Source organism: Scomber scombrus, chromosome 15 (assembly GCF_963691925.1).
Source record: "Scomber scombrus chromosome 15, fScoSco1.1, whole genome shotgun sequence".
In the NCBI taxonomy this organism is placed as follows: Eukaryota; Metazoa; Chordata; class Actinopteri; order Scombriformes; family Scombridae; genus Scomber; species Scomber scombrus.
In genome coordinates this window covers 13,048,873-13,074,864 of record NC_084984.1, presented here as the reverse complement: position 1 = coordinate 13,074,864, position 25,992 = coordinate 13,048,873, and the positions used below count along the sequence as shown (strand labels likewise).

At 37.6% G+C, this 25,992-nt stretch overlaps 1 protein-coding gene across 1 annotated transcript in view; it reads right to left on the bottom strand.

The window, feature by feature from the left end:
* Positions 1–5,113: 5,113 nt before the first annotated feature.
* The window catches only part of brinp1 (bone morphogenetic protein/retinoic acid inducible neural-specific 1), an 86,785-nt gene continuing 65,906 nt past the window's right edge, over positions 5,114–25,992 (bottom strand). The window contains exons 5-7 of the mRNA XM_062434726.1: positions 16,524–16,760; positions 12,413–12,635; positions 5,114–6,352 (exon numbers count right to left, since the gene is read on the bottom strand). Coding sequence (XP_062290710.1) covers positions 5,212–6,352; positions 12,413–12,635; positions 16,524–16,760 — 1,601 coding nt within the window. The 3' untranslated portion in view covers positions 5,114–5,211. The remainder of the gene's footprint in view (positions 6,353–12,412; positions 12,636–16,523; positions 16,761–25,992) is intronic.

The window sequence follows — 25,992 nt, the reverse complement described above, 5'->3', positions numbered from 1 at the left end:
AATAAAATGTCTTGTTCAAAATTAATTGATACAAAAAAGAAAAACAATAGGTTTTCAGTGAAAAACATGCATTTAAGGATGACTAGACTGAGAAATATCTGTTCAGTTTTCCTGAAGGAAGTACAAGATTACAGTGCTAGAATTGCAACCAAATATCGACCATAATGAAGGGTTGGAACGCTAAACGCTGGCGTGACTCCAAAGATGCATGTTTTAAATAAAACTGGTATTAATTATTAAATTATTACTTAAAACATTAATATTTAAATGCAGAAGCAATTATTTAATATTAAGACATGATAGCAAGTAAGTACATTTATATAGTGTTACATTTACAACTGGCCCTTGAGTGCAACCGTAATGTTGATGTGGCCCAGAAGGAAAGTGAGTTTGACACCCTTGGTCTACTGCAAATCTCAACATATGGCAGCCAAGCAAATTTCAGTATATAAAATAACATTTTGAGCAGTCCTATTGCATTTAAATCAAATGATCTTAAAAGCATTCCCTTTGTTTCTTTTTTATACTTTCAGTCCAACTCACAGCCTGGAATGACATAACCATTTTCCTGGAAAAGAAAGGAGCTCTGGGGAACTAAGCAATCATTTATGTCCAACAAATAAATAAAAAATCCATTAATAAAAATAAATTATGTTCAAATCCTTAATGCTAAAGGTAATGTTTTTCAATTCCTAGCCTGATATATCAAAAATGTTGCAGTGCAGATGTACAGAACACAAAGCAAATTAATAATAACGCACTGCAGCAACTTTCTCTTTACATAACATTCAATGGAATGCAGAATGTAGTGGAATCATAATATAACCATACCTCAGTGTTCTGAATTCCCCCAATATGTAAATCTTCTGCAGCCCAATTATGTGGCTGCTGTAGCTGTCAGGCAGTGGCTTATATATCACTCACATGTCATCCAGGGGCATATTTCAGTGTATGTGTTAAAGACTGAGAACAGTTGCTCTGTTCTGATGCTCTTACCAACACCACTTGTAGTCAGTGGAGTGCTGCACTGACAAAAGCAGGGGAAATAAGGTGGCTGTATGATGGGGAAATAAATACCGAACTTGTGGTGATCAAAGCCACTGACTTACTGGATGTGAATCCTTGAGCACACATATTACTTCTTTTATTGCTTTCAGCAAGCAATAAAATGTAAAGCTCCGCAAAAAACTGGTTGGCCAGGGACAAAATTGTCATTATCAGCAAACTTCAGAAACAGTATCATGCTCATGGTGAGAATGTTCCACAGAACCAAATGCTGTAGTTGAGAGAAAATATTTGTCATATTGACCATGCCAGTGCACTGAAATTAGCGGGTTCTGAAGATTATGTAAATACTTTATATGTATGTGCTGCTTTGTGGTGTGCTAAATAATTTTGTTAGGGGATATGGTACAAACAAGCCTTGCTCTTCTTATTAAATATAGCCTTTTAATGAGAAATAGATTATTATATGAAACATTCATTTGAAATAAGCTGATATAATGATCTCAACAGAACAGCAAAAAAGTACATAGGCAAGGTATAAGGTGTAAAAATCTTCAGACATATCCATGGATACATGTAAGCAACACTGTGGTAGCATAATGCTGTACGAGTAAATGTGCTTGTTTTATGGACCTTGCAGTGGCTCAAAACTAAATTGTAAAGTACAGTATGTCTTGACAATATAAAAACAGTCATAAATTGTCATGAATCTAATTAGATACATAAGACATGAGTGCCCTGTACTTTGTGCTAATGTACTCAAATGGAGGGCTTTTTTGAAGTAGTCTTTGTATTCCCTTTCAATATAGTTTTTTTTTTTTTTTTTTTTATAATGTTACTGTAACAGAGTTAATATTTACATACATATTGTACAACTGGGGACAAAAAAAAATCCACCATTACTTCATGTCATCCTTCATCTATGTCTGGTGGTTTATTCCCCACATGCACAAAACCATCTTGAAGGCGTAGTCCTCAAGAGGAGATGAAAAGTGTATATTTGATCAAAATGTATGGTCTTAAATTCTGAAGTTAATTCTGTGTTACACATCTGTGTAACATCTAGAAATGTTCTCCAGTTCTAAACATGTTAAAGGGATAGATAACAGGCACTTAATAATAATAATAATTATAATAATACAAATAATAATAATAAGGTGGTAACAATTCGTTTGGATAGTCCAATGGTGAAGCTGAACAATCAAGTTAATACTCATAGTGTCAATCCCCTATTCACTGCATATCTCATGGATTACAGGATTGTGGCCATTTTAGGACATCTCAGGCTTATTAGGCTTAGCTTCATTTTGTCAAAATCAGCTTTACATCAGCTTAAACTAATCTTTTCGAAGTAACTGTGAGTATGCAAATGTTACAATGACAATGCTATGGATGCTAACATATTCGGTAAGGTGTTAAGTGCTACCATGTTAATACCAGCATGCTAATGAGCTCAAAATTCATAACTGAGCCCAATAAACTCATATTATACAGCAGGGTACAACTCTGCCACCACAGCTATCATCTACATTCAAGCAGATGCGCCATTTATGACACACTACATTTTACTGCTATCCATCTATCCAGATGCCCTCTCTCACATTGCTGCCTCTTATCTCAAGGCAGAGCTGCAATCTTATGCACATTAAAAACAGTGTAGTACTGCAGTGGTGACTGCTCTCTCTCTCTCTAAAAGCACTTTTTTTATGGATGTTTAGCAAGACGCCTTGCAAAGAATAGTTAAGAGATCAATCTGACAACATAGCTGAGCCTTACAAGCTGAGCTTTAGTTATCCTAAACTGGCCACTGCATATGTCAAGCCATATACTGAATTTATTTGAATAACATTTTTTCAGACAACTGAATCACATTGAATTCATCAGACTTTGTAGTTGCTTAGTAAGTAAGTGACTAAGGTGTGGTTTTTCATAGAGCACTTCTTAAAACTTGCAAAATTGCTTCACAAAAAGACATTAGTAAAATAAAACATTGCACTAATCATTGTCTTACAGAGCCAGATGAGCAATGATTCTGTCACATAATGATAAGAATGCATACTTAGAGGCAACTAGTCAAGTTTGGGATTGTGGAAGCAGTAAAATTTGCAGCTGACAAAGCTATGTCCCTATGGTTTTGTTCCGGGACCACTGTAATTACTTGGTGTAATATTTGTGTTGAAGACATGTTGAATTGGTTGAGGAATTTCAAATCTGGTCAGCTGTTTCTTCTCATACCATGGGTGTCTCCTAACATATTATGAACCTCTGCACTGCCCACAAGACTAGTCTTATCACAATGTAAAAAAGCAACAACAATTAATTAAAATACAACAACTACCAACCCAATCAAACTATATATACAGCAAAGAAGCAACAAACAAAAAACAATACATTTTTTTAAAAAAGAAAGAAAAAATTGTGGATTTTTAGCTTAAAAAATAAAAGCTTTAAATTGTCAGTTGTTCTGGCATCTTTTGCACTGGGAGGAAGTTTGGGTGCCACAGCAGCAAATATGTCTAAGTCTTTTTAATTTATATCTGTATTCTTGCTTTATATTTCTTGTAAAGGGATCAGAAAGTTGCAGATGTAGTGCCAAAACACAGGAATAAATAAACTATAATATAAATTCTGTTTAACAAAAAGAAAAGTAAGTATACTTACATAACATCTTCAGCAATAGCAATGTTTTAGCATTTGATTACCCAAAAAACTGTGACCAAAAATACATAGGTAGTGTTTCATATTTCAGTCAGATGATTGAGAGTCTTAAACAAAGCTCTGTTGATGTTTCCAGCAACATGCAAAACAAGGTTGTATTTAATAGCTGAAAAGAAAAAAAAAATGCATGTGGTCATTAAAAGCTTACAGATTAATCACTGCCAAAAATGTATTTTAAGCTTTAATATAACAATTTCTTAATCTTTTTTTTTTTTCTCTGCGGCACAACATATAAATTCAATGGCTTTACAACACAGTTCTTATCCAACATAATATGCTTTCTTTTGTCATCTGCCTTTTTGCTGTGCTCTTATCTCAAATTAACTGAGAGAGAAAAATAAACATACAAACATTTTTGTCATGTTTTGAAGTAAGTACTTAGTGAAATGATAATGACATTTATGTCTTACTGTATGTTTACCTCGGGGAAGTGTATGGCTTTAAGTTGTCTTGTAAATGTGACTGAATGATGAATGTTTACATTTTGCTCTTGGTGCTGAAAAGCTCCACGAATCAGCAGTCACAACATGTACATTTTGCAAAGCTGTACAAAATAGCATTGATTGTTAAATCTTCAGACCACAATATTGCACTCACGCACCAGGAGGTACTGCCTTGTGAAAAAACACAGCTTGAATTCCAAACACGGGAAGAAGCGCTCCAAATGCAAGATTTAGCGTAGATTGGAGTCAATCTCAAATGACACATTCAATTAACGAACAGCAATAAGCATCAAGCCAAAAAAAGGTATACACACACGCACACATACACACATTCACCCACATATATATGTATATATAAACAGCTGGCTTTTATTTGACATGACTATCCATTACTGCCCTGCTGTGTGCCTTATGTGTCAGAACAATGACAGAGTGCCTCATAACTCACAAAGAGCAATGCCGATTCGCTGTGGGTTTGAAATGTAATAAAGAGTCTAGTAAGTAATGTGTTGACTACTTAATCACTAGGGCTATTTAATCCTTATAATGTATAAACATTTTTAATACTAAACTGCCCGTTATTTTCCACATTAGCTGAAATAAAAGGATATCTGGTCTGCCCTTGTATTATGTCATTATTCCTTTAAAAATGTTTTTTCTCAGTAAAGAATGGCAGTTTCAGATATAACCTTTGATCCCTCGGAGTAAAATCAAGGCCTCTTTTCACTAGTACATAGATTTAATTTTTTTTTTTTTTCTCTCTCTCTTTTAAGTTCTTTTAGGGAATGACAGACATGCTGGGACAAATATGATACAGTCCTTATAGTGGTTCCATTAATCTTCTTTATCTTCCTGAAATGCTTTTCATCACTGCCTTTTTCCTTTTCTCTTTAAGAATTATGCTTACAAAGTTAATATTACATCAAAAGGCAGAAAAGGTCCAAAAATGAAAAAGAGAAAACAAAATTAAGATTAATATCTCCTCATAGTTCATCTGTTGGGTATTTCTGTTTAGTTTGCTGTCCTTATGTCAATGTTACAATGTTCAACAGAGTTTTGCAGTCAGGTGATCTGATTGTTTTAGTATCTCTGTGCTGTACATGTCCAAGGCATGATTCACTCGAATCATCTCACTGTTGTTGAGCTTGAGCCTATGCTTTAACATACAAGAGAAGAGGTCCAGCTGGGGTTTACCAGGCGCAGATGGAGGGGCTAGGCGGTTAATCCGATCCCGAATGTCCAGTAACAAGAGCATAACAGATGAGGAGGAGTAGAACTGAGTTCCTTGTGTGTACGACTGGTTTACCTGCTGCACAGCACTACGAAGCAGGTCGGCATTAAAGCGCAGGCTGTAGCCGAACACTTGGATATCAGATATTTTTATGTAGATCTGGCGCTTGTTAGGGTCTGCAAGATCCACTGGGCCCTGTCCAGTGTCATTGCGCAGGCCAGTTGGGATCTTGGCACGGCTTCGCAGGTAGATGTGCACTGTCTCAAAGAAGGTCTTCCACCGGTTGCCCAACAGGAGAGTCCAGTTGAAGCACTGAGAGTTCTGCAGTCGTACTTTTTCCCAGCGTGGGTAGCCATGTTCACCAAAGGGCATGCTCCAGCCTTCTGAGTGGCTACCACTGAATGGGTTGACATAAACAAAGAACATGGGGTCAATACTGCTATTTCGCATCTGGCAAATCTTCATTGATAGACCGATTATCATGTGGAGGTAGTCCATCCGGTTTTTGTTACTTTTGAGAGTCAGGGACATGCGCTTACGCCATCGTGGGTCAAAGAAGGTCTCTAGGCGGATCTCATTACTAATGAAAGTAGTGTGAATGTACAGTCGTGAATCCATTTTCTGTAACAGGTATTTGAGTTCCAAATCTTGAAAGTCCAGATCAGTTTCAAAGCTGATGAACTGCTCACTACGTTCCGAGTCCACATTCTGGGGCTCACACCGACCACGGTACAACTTGTAGCCCTTGTTGCAGGAGCCACATTGTGAGATGTTGGCTAGGCTGCACATGGCACAGCTGTTGTTGCCACCTATGACACACGGGATGGGTCGCTGGCACAGTGTGACACCTGTGTGGCACACACATGTCCTTTGACTCTCCAGGAAGGTCCCCCAGAATCCATTTTCATTGCAGTAGAGGAAGGACTGAACCCTGTTGAGCCATTGCATCACAGACCTAGAGAGAGAAGAGTATAACAAAATGAGAGAGAAGCATTAACATTGGAAAGTTCAATCCCTAATTTTACAGTTCACCCTTAAGGTTGAAATTATCACATCAGCACTATTCCATGTTTAGCTCATTTATTGCAATTCTGTATACATTATAGCTGCCAAACCTTTCTATAGCATAGTGTAGTTGTTTTTATGTTGTGCTGTTCTTCTCCTGATTTCCAGAACATTTGCAATAGGATACTATAATTGTAAACAATAAATACATGGAAATGAATAATATATAATAAATGAAACTCAATAAATTAACTGAGATAACGTTACTGAGGGAGTCTTGACAAGTTGACTCAACCTTACTGAAATGGACAGAAATGTGTGACTGGAAGTAGCAAAACTAAAAAAAAAAACAATGTCAAAAATCAGTGGAATTATTTGTTAAATGTTTGGCAGGCATTTATCTATTAAAAATATCTAGTGAGGATAGTCAGGGAATAGGATAATCTCTTCCCTTCATGGGGGAGGAGTTTGGTTATTTCCCTTAGGTGGAAGGCATTACTTGCTATTCTTGTCTTGTCTCTTCTTTCCCCCTCAGGCATCTTTCCTTGTCATCTTGTCAGTATTGGAACTTCTTTTCTGACTATAGGAGATGAATTCTGAATCCTGATTTTTTCAGAGGGGAGGGCTGGTCAAGGTTAGCTTGACATGTTAATGAACCTAAGCTAACTATGATGGATGACACTGCATTCTCAGCAGGCCAGAAAGCCCCCAAGCTATACCTAAATGAGCCAGAACAGATCACCTATAGAGGACAATGGGGGCACACTGTTTGAACTCACTAACTTTAGCTTCAAATTGAGGATTGGATCAAGTAAAGGTGTGCTACATGTACACATAAAGTTAAACATAAGTACAGTGCATTTCATAATGCAAAGGAAATATTTGTGTAGAAAAAAAACTACTCATTAAACAAAAATGACTCACTAAGCATTGCTTTGTGCATTTAAAGGAAAATAACTTAGAATTAACAATTTTATTTTTTTAGTATTCCTACCACAATATAATTTCCATTATACCTTTAATGCCTGCATTTTAGGAACTGTAACATACACACAAATTTGATTGTTACCAATATCATTGTCATTTCAATATTGTTTGCCAGCTGTTCATATATGTCTAATAAATGCATGACACTTTAAGGATAAAAACGTTTTGAAAGGGCTTGAAATATAAATCTGTAAGTCATCAGCATACAGTCAGAGCATACAGTGTTTAATTCTGGGGGACCATTGCATAGAAAGAAACCAAAAATTCAGGCAGGCAGGCAGTGAAAAAACAGGCTGAAGGTCTAAACCACAGGATCAGGCAGGAACAGATGGAGGAACAGACAGGAACAGGGTCAGGAGCAGTAAGAGTCAGGGTCAGGTTGATGAGACCAAATGAGTCCATGGCAAAAACTATGACAAACCGGAAGGGAATGGATGATTGAGACTGGTGCTGGTGTAAGTGCTGAGGAGCTGATGAGGAAATGGGCAGCAGGTGCACAAAAATACCAAGTGGGAGCAGGTGGGTGTGGTAAATAGGAAGGGAAGTCTGGGGTCATCTGATGGACAGGTGGAAAAATGGCTAGAGCAGAGTTGGATGAAGGGCTAAAGGTAGGGACAGAGAGTGAAAGGGCAAGGGGAACACACACAGAGCCTAAACAAGGATTGACATTCTGGGTATAAATTGTTTTATATTCTACATGGGGAGATAAATAAATCTGGTCTCAAATGACATAAACTGACATAAATTAATAACGTTGTATAAATATAATATTTTACTGGCACTTTTTCTCAATATTTTGAACATTCAGGTCCTCAATAAACAACATGACTTCAAAGCATACATTCTCATTCTTAACACCAATATTGCTGTATGCCACTGGACTGGCATCACCACATCCTCTCCTACACCTCTCCCCTCACTATGGTGCATGACAAGTCACCAAAATACTAAACTGGCACAGTCGAGGAAACTAATCTAAAAATCTTATTACCAGTGCAACACTGCATTCCTAATCTTAATTCATAGATAGACATAGATTTGCATGTTTTTTCCAACACTGCCCATCATTGATAACACTGTTGGTTTGTTCCATTGCAGACTTGGTGTGTGCCTCGTGAGGAGCAGCTACTTTTTGAGCTTATTTGCTCAGTGTATTGATACTATATCTGCATTTGCCTCTTCCTGAGAGATGAAATGTCTTAATCTCTTGGTGCAGGCACTATCTGTGACTTTATATCACTTTTCATCGTATCTCTGTAGGACTGCAGTATGGCAATGAGTGTCTTTAGAGAGATGGGTGTATCATGTTTAACTTCTTCCAGCTTGTCCATGCCAGTGCATAAATACTTTTTTCGCTCTTTTTTTTTCTTTTTAAAATTTAAACCATGGGTTATAATAGAGCATAGCTACAGATGTATACTATTTTTGAGGAACTTGGAATAACAAACCAAAAAAAGCTGAATGCATGATGTTTTTGTGATTCATTTTTGACATATTAAATCAAACGTGTTCATTAATTTGACATTCTGTAACTTACAAAGATTAAAAATAATTCTTGATCAACTGTAAACATGCATGTGACACGGCAGACATTTAATAAATCAGGATATTGTAGCATACAACAGTTTTTCTTTGTATGTTGAAAAAAAAACAATAACCCGTGCCGCATTGGAAGCGCTGTACATAAATTGATAAGGCATATAAAAGAGATTTGCTTCACAGGTGCCTCAAATATAAAACTACTCCCATTATTTTTTTATTGGCTATTCATTATTGCATTGGAAACAGGCACAGTCATAATGATCCCTCCTTTGAATTTATTTGCAATAACTGTTGAAATATCTTGTCTAAAGACTGAGAAAAAATATGTTTCACCATATAAGTGCATCCTCAATAAGCTATTTGTCTTAGATTTGCGACAGGAAATTTAATTAAAATACACTGGAATGTTCACCATTTTCATGAATTCGAGCATACAGTACTTTGTGTTTGTAATGGGGCATCAATCAGCCATGGTAGATGACACACATCATAGATACCTCCTACATTGGAGCAAGGAAAAGAGAAACATCAGAGCAGAAGAACTGAGTCTGCCACTGATCAAAGAAAACAGAAAAAGAAAGATCAACAGATGGGGCATGTATATTAAAAATGGTACTAACAATCTTGTGAGAATGAGTGATCTTGATCATTCATCATGATTACATGTGATATTGTAGGATTTAACTTTAATATAGGTATGCAAGTAGTGCCATGCTACGATCAATTTAAATAAAGGTATAGTTAGTAATTACATGGAGGGTACATTAATTTTGTAAACATATAACTTTGAACATGAGTAATTAAAGCATTTCCATAGCCTAAATGCAAACAATTTGACTTGGAGTGATGCTAGTTCATATCTGTCACTATTAATTATTTATACCTAAGACAAACTGCTTTGTTCATTCTACTCAAAGCAAACTGCTCTACTAATGACATAAAATGCAATAACAAATCCAATATAGTTCAGCTATAAAGTTTTCAAACTGTTATTGCACTGAGTGTTCACAACAGAAATGTACAACTCTTGTATTGAATGGATGCCTTGTGGTGAGGTAAGGCTAGAGAAATTGTAAGTTGATGACATGCAGTTGTAATAATGGCCAGCCAACAATGCTCTTGGTGCCTGTATTTCATTAGCTGATGTAAATTATGTCTATTGACTGACCTCATTTATGCAATGATGAAGGGGCAACATGATTTAAAACTTAAAACCTTTTTTGGAACAGTTTAACTTGATAACAGGTTAAGATCACAATAATTGCACTTAGTAATAACTAACTTCCTTTTGCTCTATTTTGCATAATTAATTTAATTAAACTAAAAGAGCACTAATACTGGAGTGGATGCCCTGTTAAGATTGCATGTAACAATTATTTATTATTTATTATTAAAATGAAACTAAAGAGTAGCTGATTCGATCAGAATCAGTTATTCTATGGTGGTGTCTGTAATATGCAATTACTTATAATATACTGTTGTCAGGAATCTCAGTTTTTAACTTAGCTATGAATATACTTTGTGTTTATTCACATTCACAATTAGGTTTGTACTAACAATGTATGTGTGATAAACATGTTTTATTAAGCTGCTAGTAGACCACTCAAGTGGGATACATTACACAAGAAAAGAAGATTTACTCCAGAATCCAAACTTAACTCAATGATTGGATTAGCTTTCTTAACTAGCCTGCCACAGCCTTTACCTCTGTGGCACCTGCAGATCCATACTACAGACATAGCCTTCTTAGAAAATATCAAGTTCTAGTATCTCCTCCCTAAGTTTAAGATATACATGCTAATAAGCAAGCAAAGGATAGCATAATAACTGCTGTTTCGCACTTGTTGGTTTGACACATAGTCATGTGGTGTCTTAGTTGGATCTCCATATGACCAGTGGGGGAGCATAGTTTGGAAAATTTCTCCCATGTAGAAGCGGCGGGGTGGAGAAGTCAATGAACATGATTATTGCAGTGCCTCACCAAGTGGGAGTAGCCACAGAGTAGCAGGTGAATGACAACATCCACCCTATTGTAGGCCTGATGAATGAACTGGAGGGGATCCAAACAGTCTCACAAGAGATCTGGTCTGCTGTAATTCAGAACCCTGGTGTTCCCATTCTTGGCCACCGAGGCCAGTCAAGATGTTTTTCACATCATCATCAGCAACCTTTGCATTCACACTGACAGGTTGAAGATGTGCTGGAAGGCTTTCTTAAGGTGGTTGGCACACACCTTGAGAATACTTGGGCTGATACTTTATGGGCATTCAGCTTTGCTTCAATTGCCTCATCCTCTGATCAGCTGCTATAGACTGCTGAGAGAGCTGCTGAGAGAAGAAACAAGAGTCCTTGTTGGGGATGGGGGCCCCTTTTTATTGAATTAAGGAAGAGGCTAATGCACTACTGATCAAAGACACAATAGGGCAAACTTACAAATAATTGATTAAAATGTATAATTTCAATAGTGATTCTTCTTCTATTGAAAGAGTAATTGTATGTGGGTCTTGAACTTCAGATGAAATACAAAATGATAGAGTAAACACTGCTTTGCATAGTAAGCTATATACCACTTATTCACCACTCAGACGTATGTAAAGTCCACACACAAGCACACAGAAGTAATGAAAACAAGTAAATCCTCCATCTCATGCAAAGCTGCCTCACACAAGCAAGCAAATAAACATGCTGCTCTTATTTCCAGTTCCATCAGGCACCCTTGATGCGTACTCCATGGAAGAGGAAGCGCATACTGCGGCTCTTTGATAACACTTCAGAACAAACCTTTGCCAACTCTTACACACAAATGTGGGTGTGCTCCTTTTCTGTCAGTGACAGTTGACAACTGTTCATTTTCGGACCACTTAAATGAATATTTTAAAGATTCTGTCTCCATTTATACGGTGACATCCCTTACACAGAACAGTTTAAGGGGTGTTTCATGTGACAGCGGGGAACTTTGCATATTTTGCATAGTGTTTTCTGATATTTGCCAGAGCAAATGGGGGAAATTCCTGGCATTTCAGGCAGCACTGACACCATGGCACATCCCCAGCAAGGCTCTTAAGCTGCAACTGCAGTAGGCGGTGACAGATGTGTGCAATGACCTATCAAGAAAACTCTCACAGCTACATTTTCGTTTTAGACTGCAATGTGAAATACAAGAGTGAGCAAGAGTGCTTTGGGCATGTGAAAACTTCAGAACTAAGTTGACTTGATGGACAGAAACAACAGAACCATGTGTTGAAATATATAATGGATGACATCCTTAGTGTGCATGCTTCAAGAAGCAACAATAAAAATAAAACACCTACATCATCCCTAAGGAGAATTTTCCCTGAAGTATGTCACTCCTCTCACTTCTCATTTTCACCTCTACTTTTTTCCAACCAAATATTGAAAAACATCACCTTTGGTTTATGCTGCTGAGAAAAACCCACATCTAATTTCCATCCTGATATGTGGAGGTCATATTTCTACCCACCTCTCCCTAGGCATCTGGTGGTTGGGATTGTGGTGACAACGGATGCTGAGGCCAAAGAGCTTTCGGGCAGTGCGCTGGATCTTGAGCCGCTGTATCTCCAGGGAGCTCTGAAGGAGCCTGTAGCGTGCCTGCAGGTCCCAGTCGCTGCCCCACAGGAGATGAACACTGCTGATCGGCAGAAAGTGAGTGGAGGGCAGCCTCTTCAGGAAGGACTTGAACTCATCTGTATGACATACAGGGATGGAGTTAGAGGGCAGGTTGTAAAAACAGAGATACAGAGTGAAGGGAGAAATATGTTTGTTTTTTTGTTTTTTTTATTTCACTGCAGTAGCTCAACAAAGCTAAACAAATGCCAGTGTAACTTTTACCACTTAAAATATCTGTGAGTGGTTTTGCTTGACTCATGTATTTATTCAGCCCTAATCTAGCTAAGAATCATGGGTAGAATTTCAAACAACCAACAGTAAGCAGCAGAATGCAGAACTATTGAAATTGTCTGTATTTGTCTGGCAATGTACATTTCTATTCTATTTGTTAGCTGTCCATCTAAAAGTGTTGTTGTATTGAAGGGCACTGGCACAACACTAATTTATTTTAAATTTGAAATTGCAACAAGCAACAGTTTTGCAATTTCAAAAAACAGGGTTTTTATGCAGACAGAGGGGACATGGTTTTCAGAAATTTTTTCCAAAGCAGGTGTTCTCATACGTGTTCATTTTTTTGTAGTTTATAAAGTAGGAAAAACAAACTGTCCTCATGAGCAAAATGTGATTATATGTCAAGTCATCTTACTCAAAAATACAATTAAATAAATACCTGTAGTATACTGCCAAAGGATGATTTGGAGTCAGTTCTATATTGTCAAATACGTCAATGGTCAGATGTGAATTCTTCAAAGGTTGCTGTTAATATTTTGTTGGATATCTCTTGTAATGTTTTGTTTTTTGCTTCTGTTGTAAGCTTTTGCAGAGAAATAACACCCTGCGAGCAATGAACACGCTCTTACTCTTTGCTCCCACGCAGTCACTGAAGAACACTGCCCTAACAAATTTGTCCCAGCCAGTGGTGATTATTGCCCTTATGGTCCTCTTGCTTCCTCTGTAATTATTGCTCATCTCCTCCTCAGACAACCCGTGAGCCCAGCTCTTTGACCCTTGATTTCAACACTCCGCTCTAATTTTTAGCAACAGTAGACATGAAGATGTTACCAAAACTCCATTGGCAAATACACAAAGACAAGACATTTTGTATTTGTCGTGCTAATGAAGAGCACATTAAGCAGAAGTCAAATCAATAATAAGCCAAGTCAAATGGCCGAGAGTAGCTCATCATTATCTCTAAAGATAAATTTAAGGACATCATTATAAATAATACAGAGAATGCAGATGTAAATGCCTGTACAATTTGCCAGTACCCCCCTACAGACCCTTCTACGATAGTTTAACAGCATCAACCAGAGTTGAGAGCTCTTTTTCAGCCACAGCTGAAAAATGTCAGAATTTCCTCCACTCTCCTCCCAGGCATGTCAGTGCTCCCTTCCCCCTTTTCTTCAAAGAGGCCAGACTCCTTCTCCGCCCCTGTTTTGAACTTGCCATATTCCTCCACCCTGTCTTCAGAGATGTCAAGTACATTCCTAACCCTTTTCCAAGGAAAAATGGGTGTCTCCAGCACCCACTATTCAGGATTGTCTAATTCTTTCACCTCAAAAAAAGTTATCAAGTCACTCACTTGTGCCAGTTCAATAGTTGCCAAGTCCTTTCACATAAGCTTCAAAGCAATCAAGGATCCCTTCCTTAATACAGCTTCCAAAGAGTCCACATAGTCCCTAGAGTGCCTCTTATCTCAAGTCACCCAGCACACCTTATCTAGAGATTACAGCTCTCACAATGTAACTCCACTTTACTCTTTGTGCCATTACATCTCAATTTGCTGGGTCCCTACAATTACCAATATTCCATCATACCTAATGTTTCTCAACCTACCTGCCCCCTTTGTTACCATTGTACCAACTGACATAACATCCATGAGAGACAGGGATGTGCTACCAGAACAGCTTAACTATGTATTATTCTTATAGAACAGTAACACGTAGGTTTAGTATCAAATGCATTCTGAAACTGCTATAAAATCAACTGATGAATGTGCTCAATTGTAATTCTGATAATTAGAATCTAAATTTCAGCCCATTTTTTGGATAGATGCACAATGTGCAAGTGCAGCACAGTAGATAGTGGAAAATCTGAAAAAATCTGTCAGAGTGGTAGATGGTGACATCAATAGTAATAAATATGTGTCTATGTCTTTTCTTTTCTCTTAGAAGGTAGCAGATTTAAAAAAGAGCTAACAGGATTATTTTAAGAAGAGTTACTGTGCATATTGCTATGGGCACAAGAATAATGTTTTGACAGAATGTATCCCTATTGCTTACCATTTTACTTTGGTAATAGTAGATATTTGCCTATTCAGAACTGGTGTCAAAGGTTTTTGTTTTTTTTCTGCATGGGGAATTTATGTCAAAGCTTAATTTGCAAACTTATATTCATTAGTTTTACAGGCTCATTTGTGCCATGTACAGTGTACAACAATGCTCTGTTCACTTGTTCAGGATACACAACGAGCACTTTGCTATTTTATCACTACACCACAACTTTGGTATAATCATAGTGAGTCACCAGAATACCAAATAGGTGGAGGTGAAAAACAAACAAACAAAAAAACACAAAACAGATGAAAATATCACTGCAGACAAACATGGCACATGTGACATCAATAACAGAACATGCCATTAATGTCAATGAGCACATCTTCCTGTTTCATCTGATTACATCTACTTAAACCCAATTTCGTTTTTCATCACACTGAGAGGGAGATGCTTAAACACTGATGAATTTACCAGATTTACTGTCAAAATGTAACCACCCCTATGTTGTTGGAGGTTGAACAACATGGCTGCCATTTTGTTTAAGTGGTACCCTGTGCTAAATCTAATCCAATCTTTCACAAGAGATGGTGTTCAGTTTATCATTATTTGATGTATTATTTGATGTTATTCCTGTTATTCCCTGTTGCTGTGATATATACATACAGTATACTGTAGTATAGTGTCAAGTTATTGATTCCCTTATTTATTCTTGTGGTGGGAGTGTGAACTGTATTTTGTTCTGCAGGCCGCTATCTTTCTTTAGCCTTGTGTTTTGAACTATTTTCAAGAAGCTGCACTCAGTGAACTTCGTGATTCCCATTAACTTTCTCCTGTATGGTACATAAATATATTTATATGTTGCTGGCAGGTTTTATTGGGACACTTTTATATCACATCAATAATAGATAACATAGTGCCTTGCCATGTGACAACAGGGCACATACTGTGCTTTCTTCCCCACTGTGTCCAATATTGAGAGGTGGGAAGTTTTCATATAATTTGCTCAGGTAAAAGTAGCAACACCACAATGTAAAGATACTTTGTTACAAGTTAAAGTCCGGCATTCGAATATACGTATTACCAACAAAATGTCCCTTTTCAGAGTGTGAAATTATGGGGCCCCCAAGGTCCCTAAAGTTGATATCTGTAGTTAAGAATTTGGCTGCAAAAGTTAAATGTAGAATTCAGATTTTATACATTGATCACATGTAACTAAGTATAAATTTTAGTACACAGTGTAATATTGCCCTCTGAAATGTAGTGGTTACTTTGCATTCCTTCATATATATTGCTACACTTTGCGTGTTTGTTTTTGCATTAAATAAATATTATTTGTCATGACATTCAAAAATTTGACATGTGAAAGCCTTACTCACTGTTCATTGTTATTAACAAACAAATAAACACATGATCATACCTAAATAACAAAATGTAGTTATTATTTATCAGTGCATTCCAAATATAACTCATATGAGTTATGCAATAGATCATATATGATCTATTGCCCTTATGGATAAGGTATTGTTATGTATTGGCATGTATACTTAATTATGATTTTGCAGTGGAAGCATTAAGCTTACTCTTTCCCACCAAAAATAGTGGAAAAATACACTATACAGCTTAACACAATGTATATACTATCAAGAGAACTGCCATATTAAATAAAAGTTGGAGGGATGTCATGCTTACCAGAGCTCTCAAAGTCTTTGTAAGAGGCTGCCCAGGACTCAGACATCCCCAACAGAGTATTCTCCATGATCTGGATGTCGGTGATGGGACAGTTGCATTGAGGATACTCCTCCGCACACTGACAGATGCACTGGTTGTTACGGCACAGGTACTCCCCCTCTCCATTGCACATAATGTAGCTCAGAGCTGACTGGACAAATTTCTCCTGCAAGTATTCTGGGAAGATGACCTGAAGACCTGAAACAGAGATAAATGGAATGGTTTCTTGAAACATTATATATAAAATATGACTGCTGAATATGATCAGTGCAATTTAAGAAAAAAGAGAAAACAGCATTGTAATCCTCATTCAATTTTTCTTTATGTTGGAAATACAATGAACCAATTGGATACAGAAGAGATCTAAATTGTGAACCCTTCATGGTTTTTATATCATGAACACACACACCTACAATAAGTGTATTTAACAAGATCTCAAAGCAAGACCTAAGAAGATTAATCTGAAACCATAAAAATGTGAGATGATTTTTTTTTCCCCTTCATATTTGGTAATATTATGTATCCTTATGTGAGAAATGGGAAAGTCTGCTTTGCTCTCAAAATCTGTTACACATATGATACCTCTTCATAAATACGGTAAACACAAAAGTGGCGGTGAAATGGCTGACTGCCCTCACAGTATTGCTTTGTGTTATAAGCACTCATTTATTTTTCTAAAGGATGTGCTTCAAAGCTTGCCAGTGTTCAACTTGAGTTGTCTGTTCTGTGACGGGTCACTCATGGTGTGGCAACATATAACAGTGATTGATGCCTGCTTTCTCGTGCAATGTTGGCTTATTTGGCGCAGGATTTGTTTTCCTCTGTGTTCAATTTCTGGCATGCGTGCATGTGCATTATGTATTTGTTTACCTGTCTGTGTACAGCAAAAGTAAGCATTACCATTTGTGTTTTTCATACCCAACTTTGCAGCAATCTGCTAATTACACATTAATGGCAATTTGTAATCTGGAGGCCAATTTAGGGGCTATAGCTGAAAGTACCTCTTCCTTCTCACCACTGACAAGGTATTTATAATTTTTGGACCCTGTGCCAATTCGTATCTCACCCAAGGGATCTCATAGAATTGAAGCTTGGACAGCTAACAGTAAAGCCTTTCTCTTCAGTCCAGGCCAGGAAAATAAATCCTTAGCTCTACAAGCCACTGGATTGGAAAAGAACTAAATAGATTTTTTCCTTCTTGTATGGAACAGCATCTTGGCGAGGCAATATTTTCTTGATAGGGTTTACTTGAGCACAAACAGTGCTTCAGCAGAAAATATGCAACCAGGAACCAGAACATAACATGTTATTGAATGATAAATGATTGCATTTCTTTCCCACTCACGTATTATTTTCACCCAAAGGTGAAAATAGGAATCCATTTATGCAAATCAGCATACTGTAACGTAGCTGAAATGAAAGGGAAAGTAAGCATATAATTTCATATTGTACACATGAATCATTTCAGGGTGTTGTTAAATGTCTTATTATGCATATGGAAATTAATGTGCCTTATTGCCTCGTGCTGCATATGCTAAACTGAAAACTGTGGGTGATTTAAAAGCAAACGAAAGTCTTAATATCTGCCTAGATTTAGCCTTGAAACATAAGACAACTTCAAGATCCATTGTCATGGTGATGGTAAAACATAGCCTACTGTGTTTGGATACTTTATCCATTATTTTGTCAATTCACTATTCTGTATTGTGGCTGATAGTTGAGATCATATTTGTATATAATCACAATGTGAATTATACATTTAATAAAAATGTTCTTCAGTTCAAATATGAGGCTACCACAGAGAAGATTTCTTTCCTCTGTATTTATTAAGCACAAAAATACTCTCAACTATGCAAATACTCCTGATTTTTATACTGAATATCCCGTCCTTGTTGGAAATTAGTTGGCTCCTTTCTCTTCTACATCTCATCAAAACTACTGCCCATCAGTGATGAAGGGAACAGAAGGAGGGAGGTAAGGGGATAGATGGATCATGTCTGACCACAAAAGAGTTGGGTTGCACAGGGCTTTTTCTCCATCAGGCCTGTCTGCGGCCCCTGGATCCAATATTCATTTAGCTTGATGTATTCCTAGGCTTGAAACTTTAATGTGATTTGTGGGAGAATCCAGATGGCAAGTTCACGGATCAACGCTGCTCACTGACAGTGCTGGTGCCAGCGGCCGTGTGCACAATAACACCGAGTGCCTCAGCCCTCCCTCTTTCCCTCTTTTCTCTAACCATATACTGACAACCCGACCATCAACATGCATGCACACTCACATGCATTTTCCTTACTGATATCAATGTGTTGGTGCCGGGAGATTGCAGAGGGAACCATTCAGGATGCTGACATTCAGCTCAGCACTATCAGTCTTGCGATCTCTTGTTTTCCACTCTTGTGGACTCAGTGTTTTTGTCTCTCCTCTTCTGCCTCTCTCTTTCTCTCTCTACTTCTTACTGTCTCTGTATACATCTCTTATGTCTTACTTCATTACACTCACTCCTACTCCTGTCATACTCATGCACATGCCCCTTGACTCGTCCCCCATCATCTTTTGGCTCCCATTCACTCCATCAATCACTCTCCTCATTCTTGTTTCTTCACCTTTTATTGCTCTCCTCTACATTCTCCCAAAGAGCATGTACTCAAGTATTGGAAATTTGATGTCTTGTCCTCCCTCTCCAGTGTAGAAATGATGTCATGCAATAAAAGTAAATCCATCAACATTTGTTAGCGGAGTGGGGAATGAGTAAGAGAATTGGAGCCCTCAGGCCAAAAATGAAATGAGAAACTAATCAGAGTAAAAACATTTATCTTTGTGACTTCCCCAGCTTTGTTGTGTTAGTGCAGTAACATGTGAGAGCACAAAATGATTGGACCATGAGCTACACTTTATATTGCTCTGAGGCAGGTGCTTGTTGAGGAAAACACAAGATATTAGAGTGGGGGAGTAACACTTACAATCATTAAAGAGCTGCTGTTGAAATGAAAGGTGCATATTGAAATTCTCTTGCAGCTATTGATAACCTCCAACTTCATGCTCTGTCAGTGCACATAATTCCCTGCAACCCCTATGCCTGGCTTGCTCTAAATAAATAGCACCTCAAAATGGCAGTTAAATCTCATAGCATACATCAGAGGCTGATATATTTCCCTCACGTACGTTGCAGGATATAGGCCTTCAAACATTCCATGAATGCTAAAAACAAAGACTCGGCAACTGTGACTTTGCCTTTTCATTATGTCTTTTTCTAGAGTGCTCTATTTTTACATGGTGATAGATGGGGAGTGCAGGCCGCAACTGAGGCTTGTAACTGCCTTGGCAAGCAGTTGCCTGCTTATTGCAATGCCACGCTCCGCCTCATAAGTTACAGTTTCATTAAAGATTAATTGACCATTGTGTGGCCGCAATTTCGCTAAATAATCATTACTTAATCCATTGGTGCAATAAAGTGCATTACTTGAATGGGGGCATTAAATTACCATTGGAGGTTATCGTTGCAGCCATGATACGAAACCAAAGACCTCTGAACTGGAAGATTGCCTGCTGTTTCCCTTCAGTCCAGGCCTGCCCAATGCACCTTCCCTATTCCTACATATTACAGAAGGGGCATATAGTTTTAAGATTTGCTGTGTTGGCCCATTTCACATGAGGGCTCTTCTTTCACAACTATGAGGTAAAGGTGCAGCTAAAGTAGCTATTTATCCACTTTTCATTTTTTAGCATAAGGCGCTTCTCCGACAGTGTGTGTGTTGGGTCTGACAGAGGATAACACGTTCCACTGGAGCTATTCTCAGCTCTCAGAATATGTTAGCATTTTTTAAAGTTCTCAATGAGGTGTACTTAGCATTCAAATGGATAATGTGTTGAGGTGTCTGTGCTGAGTAGATTATAGTAGATTATCGTAAGTGTTCTCTGCACACTGGAAGCCAGCAGCTTGTGTTGTCAAACAGGATTGCCGACTCTAAATTTTGTAATGTGATCTTATTTAAGAGGTTTGTGAGTAGGGATTAATCAATATTTCTATCATCAATATCCTTTTATTTCCTATGTGCAGCACGGCTTTTTTTTTTGTGTGTGTGTGTGTGTGTGTGGGGGGGGGGGGGGGGGGGGGGGGGGTGCATATATTTGAAACCGCAAACAACAGAGGACTGGCAGAATTCCATTTCCCACAACACACCAAAATACAAATGCCTGCATGTGCATATATGATACACCCTACTGTATCTGTGTGAAACAGGAACACATTGTGCTTCACACAATATCTCAATATAGCATTAGCTTTGAAGAAACCCACTTATTCATATTGTTCACAGAAAGCAAGCAAGGATGCAGGAGCAGTAAACACTGTAAAAGCATAAATTGCGTATAAAAATGGCCTTGGCGTTCAGGGCTTGCTGCTCCTGCCTCCTGAATAAGGCAACTGCTGAAATTGCATGTTTCACCACGGTCTGTCTATTGTTTTCAAGAATGGATGTATACATAAATTACATAATAATATTAGTAATAATAATAGAAAATGAGGACAGGGGAGATAACAACAACAGCAAAACAATACATACAAATAGAAAAAAAATAACAATGATGAAAAAAGTAAGGAAAAGAATAAACAAACACACTGGCATGTGAAATGCTAGAAGCGTTGACAGCCATCATGTTGTGCTTCAATAAACATTGGATTATTAATAAAATCTTATATTTTATGTTTTCAAGCGTATGGGGTGGCACGCATGAGCCTTATCACAGGTAGCCGTACATTTATCAAACAAGGGTTGCCATGTTTTCAGAAAGATATCATCTCTGTTAGTAAATATATAGCAAAGTCCATATGAAGTACATTCTCAGATCCATAAACTACTGCTGGAATAGGGGGTTAGCCTCTGAAGTCTTCTGTTGTTAGATAAGGCGTTTGGCCAACAGTGTACAGAGGGAAATGGCTTGCCCCTCATATTTATTAAGTTATTAGCGAATAGTGGATCTGGCACGATAGTTTTATTGGAGTTGGTGAACTGCTTTGAATTGTACTAAGGTATGTCTGGCATTTATAGAACGATGGTGACTATTATCAAGAATTGCCCCCCATACTTCTTCGGAGATTTCAGTTTTGAATTCTTGTTCCCAATCAATAAAAGACTAATCCGTTAGTGCTGGGTCCACGACGAAGGATGTTGTGCATTACGTTATGTTTAGGCATATGTTCATAATGTGGTATATGAACCCTAATATAATTAATCTTAATCTGGAAGTACCCATAGAAATGTGCTGATGGTTGACCATGAGTCTGTTGTAATTGTTGGAAAGACCTAAGGTTTCCCTCAACATCAAAATCCTTTATTGTGACTATATTTCTGTCTTTCCAGAAAGAAGACTGGATCTACTAAGGCAGGAGGAAGGCCATGGTTGTAGTATTTTGGGCTGTCTATTAACATCTTCGGCAAGTTAAAGAAATATTGGATTTTTTCCGTACTTTTAAGGAGTGAAGTTTAATTGGATTGTTATAGGTTGGTATCTTTGCCCTACCTGGATTATTAGGTAGTGCAGGGAAGAAGGTGCGACCACATGTAGCTAGTGTAATCTGAAGCCATGTGGGTCTGTTCTTGTGATAACAGCAGACAACTGCACCGAAAGGTTACTACTTCAGATTGGCTGCCCAGCAGAATAGTTTAAATTGTGATAAACCAAATTATATACACAGGGATGCATTAAAAATAGATATAGAAATCGAGGGAGGGCAACCATCTTGATGATGTTAATACGACCAACCATAGAAACGCTTCAGGTTGTTTCAGTGTTCTGTTTTAACTGCTGCATCTTGCATTCCCAGTTACCTTCTCCAGTACAAAAGTATCCCATGCTCTGATCTCTTAGCAATTATAATAAACATAGTGAATTGATCCCTTACAATCTTAAAAGGCCTGCTGTGTAGAAAACCTAGGTCATTTTTTTCTGATAAGGGTATTAGTTTCACTGTTCCTCAAATTTAACTTGTAATCTAAAAAACTTCCAAAAGTTTAAATGAAACATAATAGTGGCAGGATGGATGTTTTGTGGTTCACCAAAAATGTTGTTGTATCATCCACAAATAAAGATAAACTGTGTTGTAAATTCGAATTGGGGCAATATCATGGTGGAGTCAGACATTTACTGTTAGATTGATGTGAATAGAATGATGAAAGTTGGGCTAAATTGGTTTAATAAGTAGGAGTGTGGGGCATGTGCATCAACTCCATGTTTGCTGTGACTGGAAGCTATTCCGCTTCAGGGAAATTGTATGTTTAAGTAATTGTTGGATTGAGGAGGGTAGGCAGTCTGCTGAGGTAGATGAGCTCTCCATGGTGCTGGGTTATTGCCAGTTGTGCTGCACACAGATGCACAAGCTGAGTCAAAAGTAAGTTAGTGATTATTTTTCTTCTCCTTTTTCCTGTGTACCAGATCACAGTAAAGAGAATGGAAATCGGTTAGTTGATTTGTGTCTAAGGAATATTGCCTTTAAAATGTTAATATGTGTTTAATTTAGCTTAGAAATGAGCATACTCTCCAACACAATGAATATTAGCTGTGTTACAAAATATGGCTTCAGCATGTAATTAGAGATGCAGTCGCTGTTGGCTGCTTGTGCACTTCAGTTGCACTGTTCAAGCTGTTCTGTCATGTGTCGCTGTGTGTCCCCGCACAGCAGTATCAGTAGGGCCTCAACTGGTAAGATATTGTACTAGTACACACATTCATATGCGCGCCCGCACATACAGTAGAAGTACAGAGAGTCATGTGCGAGCAAATGTGCATACCCTTTGCAGACTCTTGCAGAAATCACATGTTTTACAAGAACCCTGGAGAGGGGGAGGAGAGACGTATGACAAGCTCTGACATTTCCATTTCAGCTATAAAAGATACAACTGCCCTCAAAGTGTCAAGATGTGCTCTGTACACGTCTCAGATCAAAAGCTCAGATTTATCACAGAAATTATATCAAACATCCCTAAGTACAGAAATAATGTTCATCTATTTGTATTTGTGGTAACATATCTGTTATAAATGTTGCTGAAAATGAACAATCTGCTGATTCATAAAAAACAGTTGTACTGTAACCCAAAGCTGAGCGCAAAGGATGCAAGCTAAATCATTTGTCTTGATTTTACCTCTCAAAATCTAAACATATTATCATACTTACACTTTAGAGCTTGTGAGTCTGAAAAATTTATTTTTCAGTTTATTCATATTTTTCATGGCCTCATAAAACTGTACATTCAAGTACTATTGCTTATTATGGCATTTTAATACATTTATGATGTAACAACCGTATGCATGCATCATAACACTCAGTCACATTGACTTACAACTAACAATTTAGGAGTACAGAGTAACACAAAGGGGTTGTAAAAATGCTTCCTATAACCAATAGATACTGCAAGGACCTTCCTACATATAGAAGCAGAATAAAGTCATAAGAAACCCTCAATCAATTGATGAAACGACTCTGTCAGAGAGAGAAAAAAGACTGAGTGGAAAACCATGGCACTTGTAGAAATGGCAGTCTGCAGCTGGCAAGAGTTACTGGGAGAAAAAGGAGATTTATGGTCATGCTGGCCCAAATTGAAACTCAGTCTTGATTGACCACTTCCAATTGAAAGCTGACCTCCAGGTCAACATGGAAAGATTTCATCAGGTACTGGGGTTTCAGCATGTTAGAGAAAAGTGAAAAAAACGTGTGCACCCATCCATCTTGAAAATGATCCAGTGTTATCAGTTCTCTGGAACGCAGTTTTTTTTTCTTCTCTCGTTTTATTTCATAAAGGAAACAGTTGCCTCAGTGCAATCCATGGGCTTATCCAGAAGGTGGTTCAATACTTTAGACCACTACTGTGATTACCCATGAAATAAAACCCAACTAACCCTGTACAATAACTTAAACTGTGCAAGTGGTACCATCACATTACTGGTTTCAGAAAGAAAAATATGAACAGTTAAAAGAGCAAACTATAGAGAGCTAAAAGACTGACAATTAAAATGCCTTTGTGTGTTTATTGTTGTGCTCATCCAACATTTGCTCTGCATATCTTGCTTTTTTTTTTCTTCAGTAAACTATTCTCTGGTAAGCAAGGACATTGTTTTTACTGATATGCTTTAGTCTCCTAAATCAAATGTTCAACAAGTCTGTCATCAAAAACGACTTAATTGATTTGTATGTTTGTTTGCCTCCATTATAATGTTTGCAGCATTTTCACTTGAAAAGAGGGACAGGCATTGACCGACAGAGCAATGAGTATCTAATTCATCACTCTCTGCACGACTTGCCTACAGGGCCAGTTTAATTTATTTTCACTTCACCACTTTGAAAACTGTTGGCTCAGGCTATTCTAACATATTCATAAATCTTCCAAGATAGGCTCATGGCTTTTCCGAGATAGGCTCTTGAGGAAACTGGAGAAATAAAGAGAAAAGAAAGAAAGCATGTGTTGAGGGTTGAGAAAAGCAAATTAGTTTGCTTTTGTTTTGCTGCTAATTTATGACAGCCATATTGAAGGTGATTGAGTCCTTGTAATGTAATGGCTTGTGAAGGTTTCCAGGCCTTTTACCTTTCTTTGGCCAAGTTAGGATACGCAACTAATTTGCTATTTTCAACCCCCTGTGTGTGTTTTGTCTATTTGTGTTGTATATGAAATTACATAAAGAGTATCACAATCTCTTGTATAATATAATGAAAGCCCCTACTGTCCTGCGATTAAAAAATAAATAAAAAATCACACCAATTCAAATAAGGCCTTTAATGATAAATATTAGCAGATGGCAGTAGATGAGGATGTTAAAATGGCCACTACCAGCTGAACCATATAATAAAAGTAAACAATGAAATCCCCAACAGTTTAACTGCCATATACTAGTTACCTCTTTCATTTAATTGTCAGCCTTTAATGGGTTATTTTTATTTTATTTCCCAGTGGAGAAATTGAGAATCCAGCCAAAGCAACATCACTGGGTTTTCTAAGCTTTAGTCTGTAGAGAGGACAAACAGATACAATACATTAATGTGGGAGAACTTACAGTAAGAGCATTTAAATTCCCTACTAAAATAAAGCTACATATTGTGGAGCTTTCATTCAGACTGAACTTGAGAAAATACATAAGCTGGAGTTTTTAAAAACAAACAAACAAAAACAAAAAAACTATGTCCCAATGAATCACATTGATTAAAAATTTAAGCGTGGGTTAACATTTTGTCTTTTGAATTTGTCTTTGGCTCACTTGATAAACTGTAAAACAAAATAGGCCAATTATATCATATTCAGGGACATCCGTGTGTGCAAAGTAAAAGAGAAGAAGAGAGAAAGAGATAATTCATTCGTTCTGACGAGGATCAATGAGCTCCTCTTGCATGTCGGCAAATATGCCTGTTAAATAACACATCCTGATGCCCTCGTGCACTGTA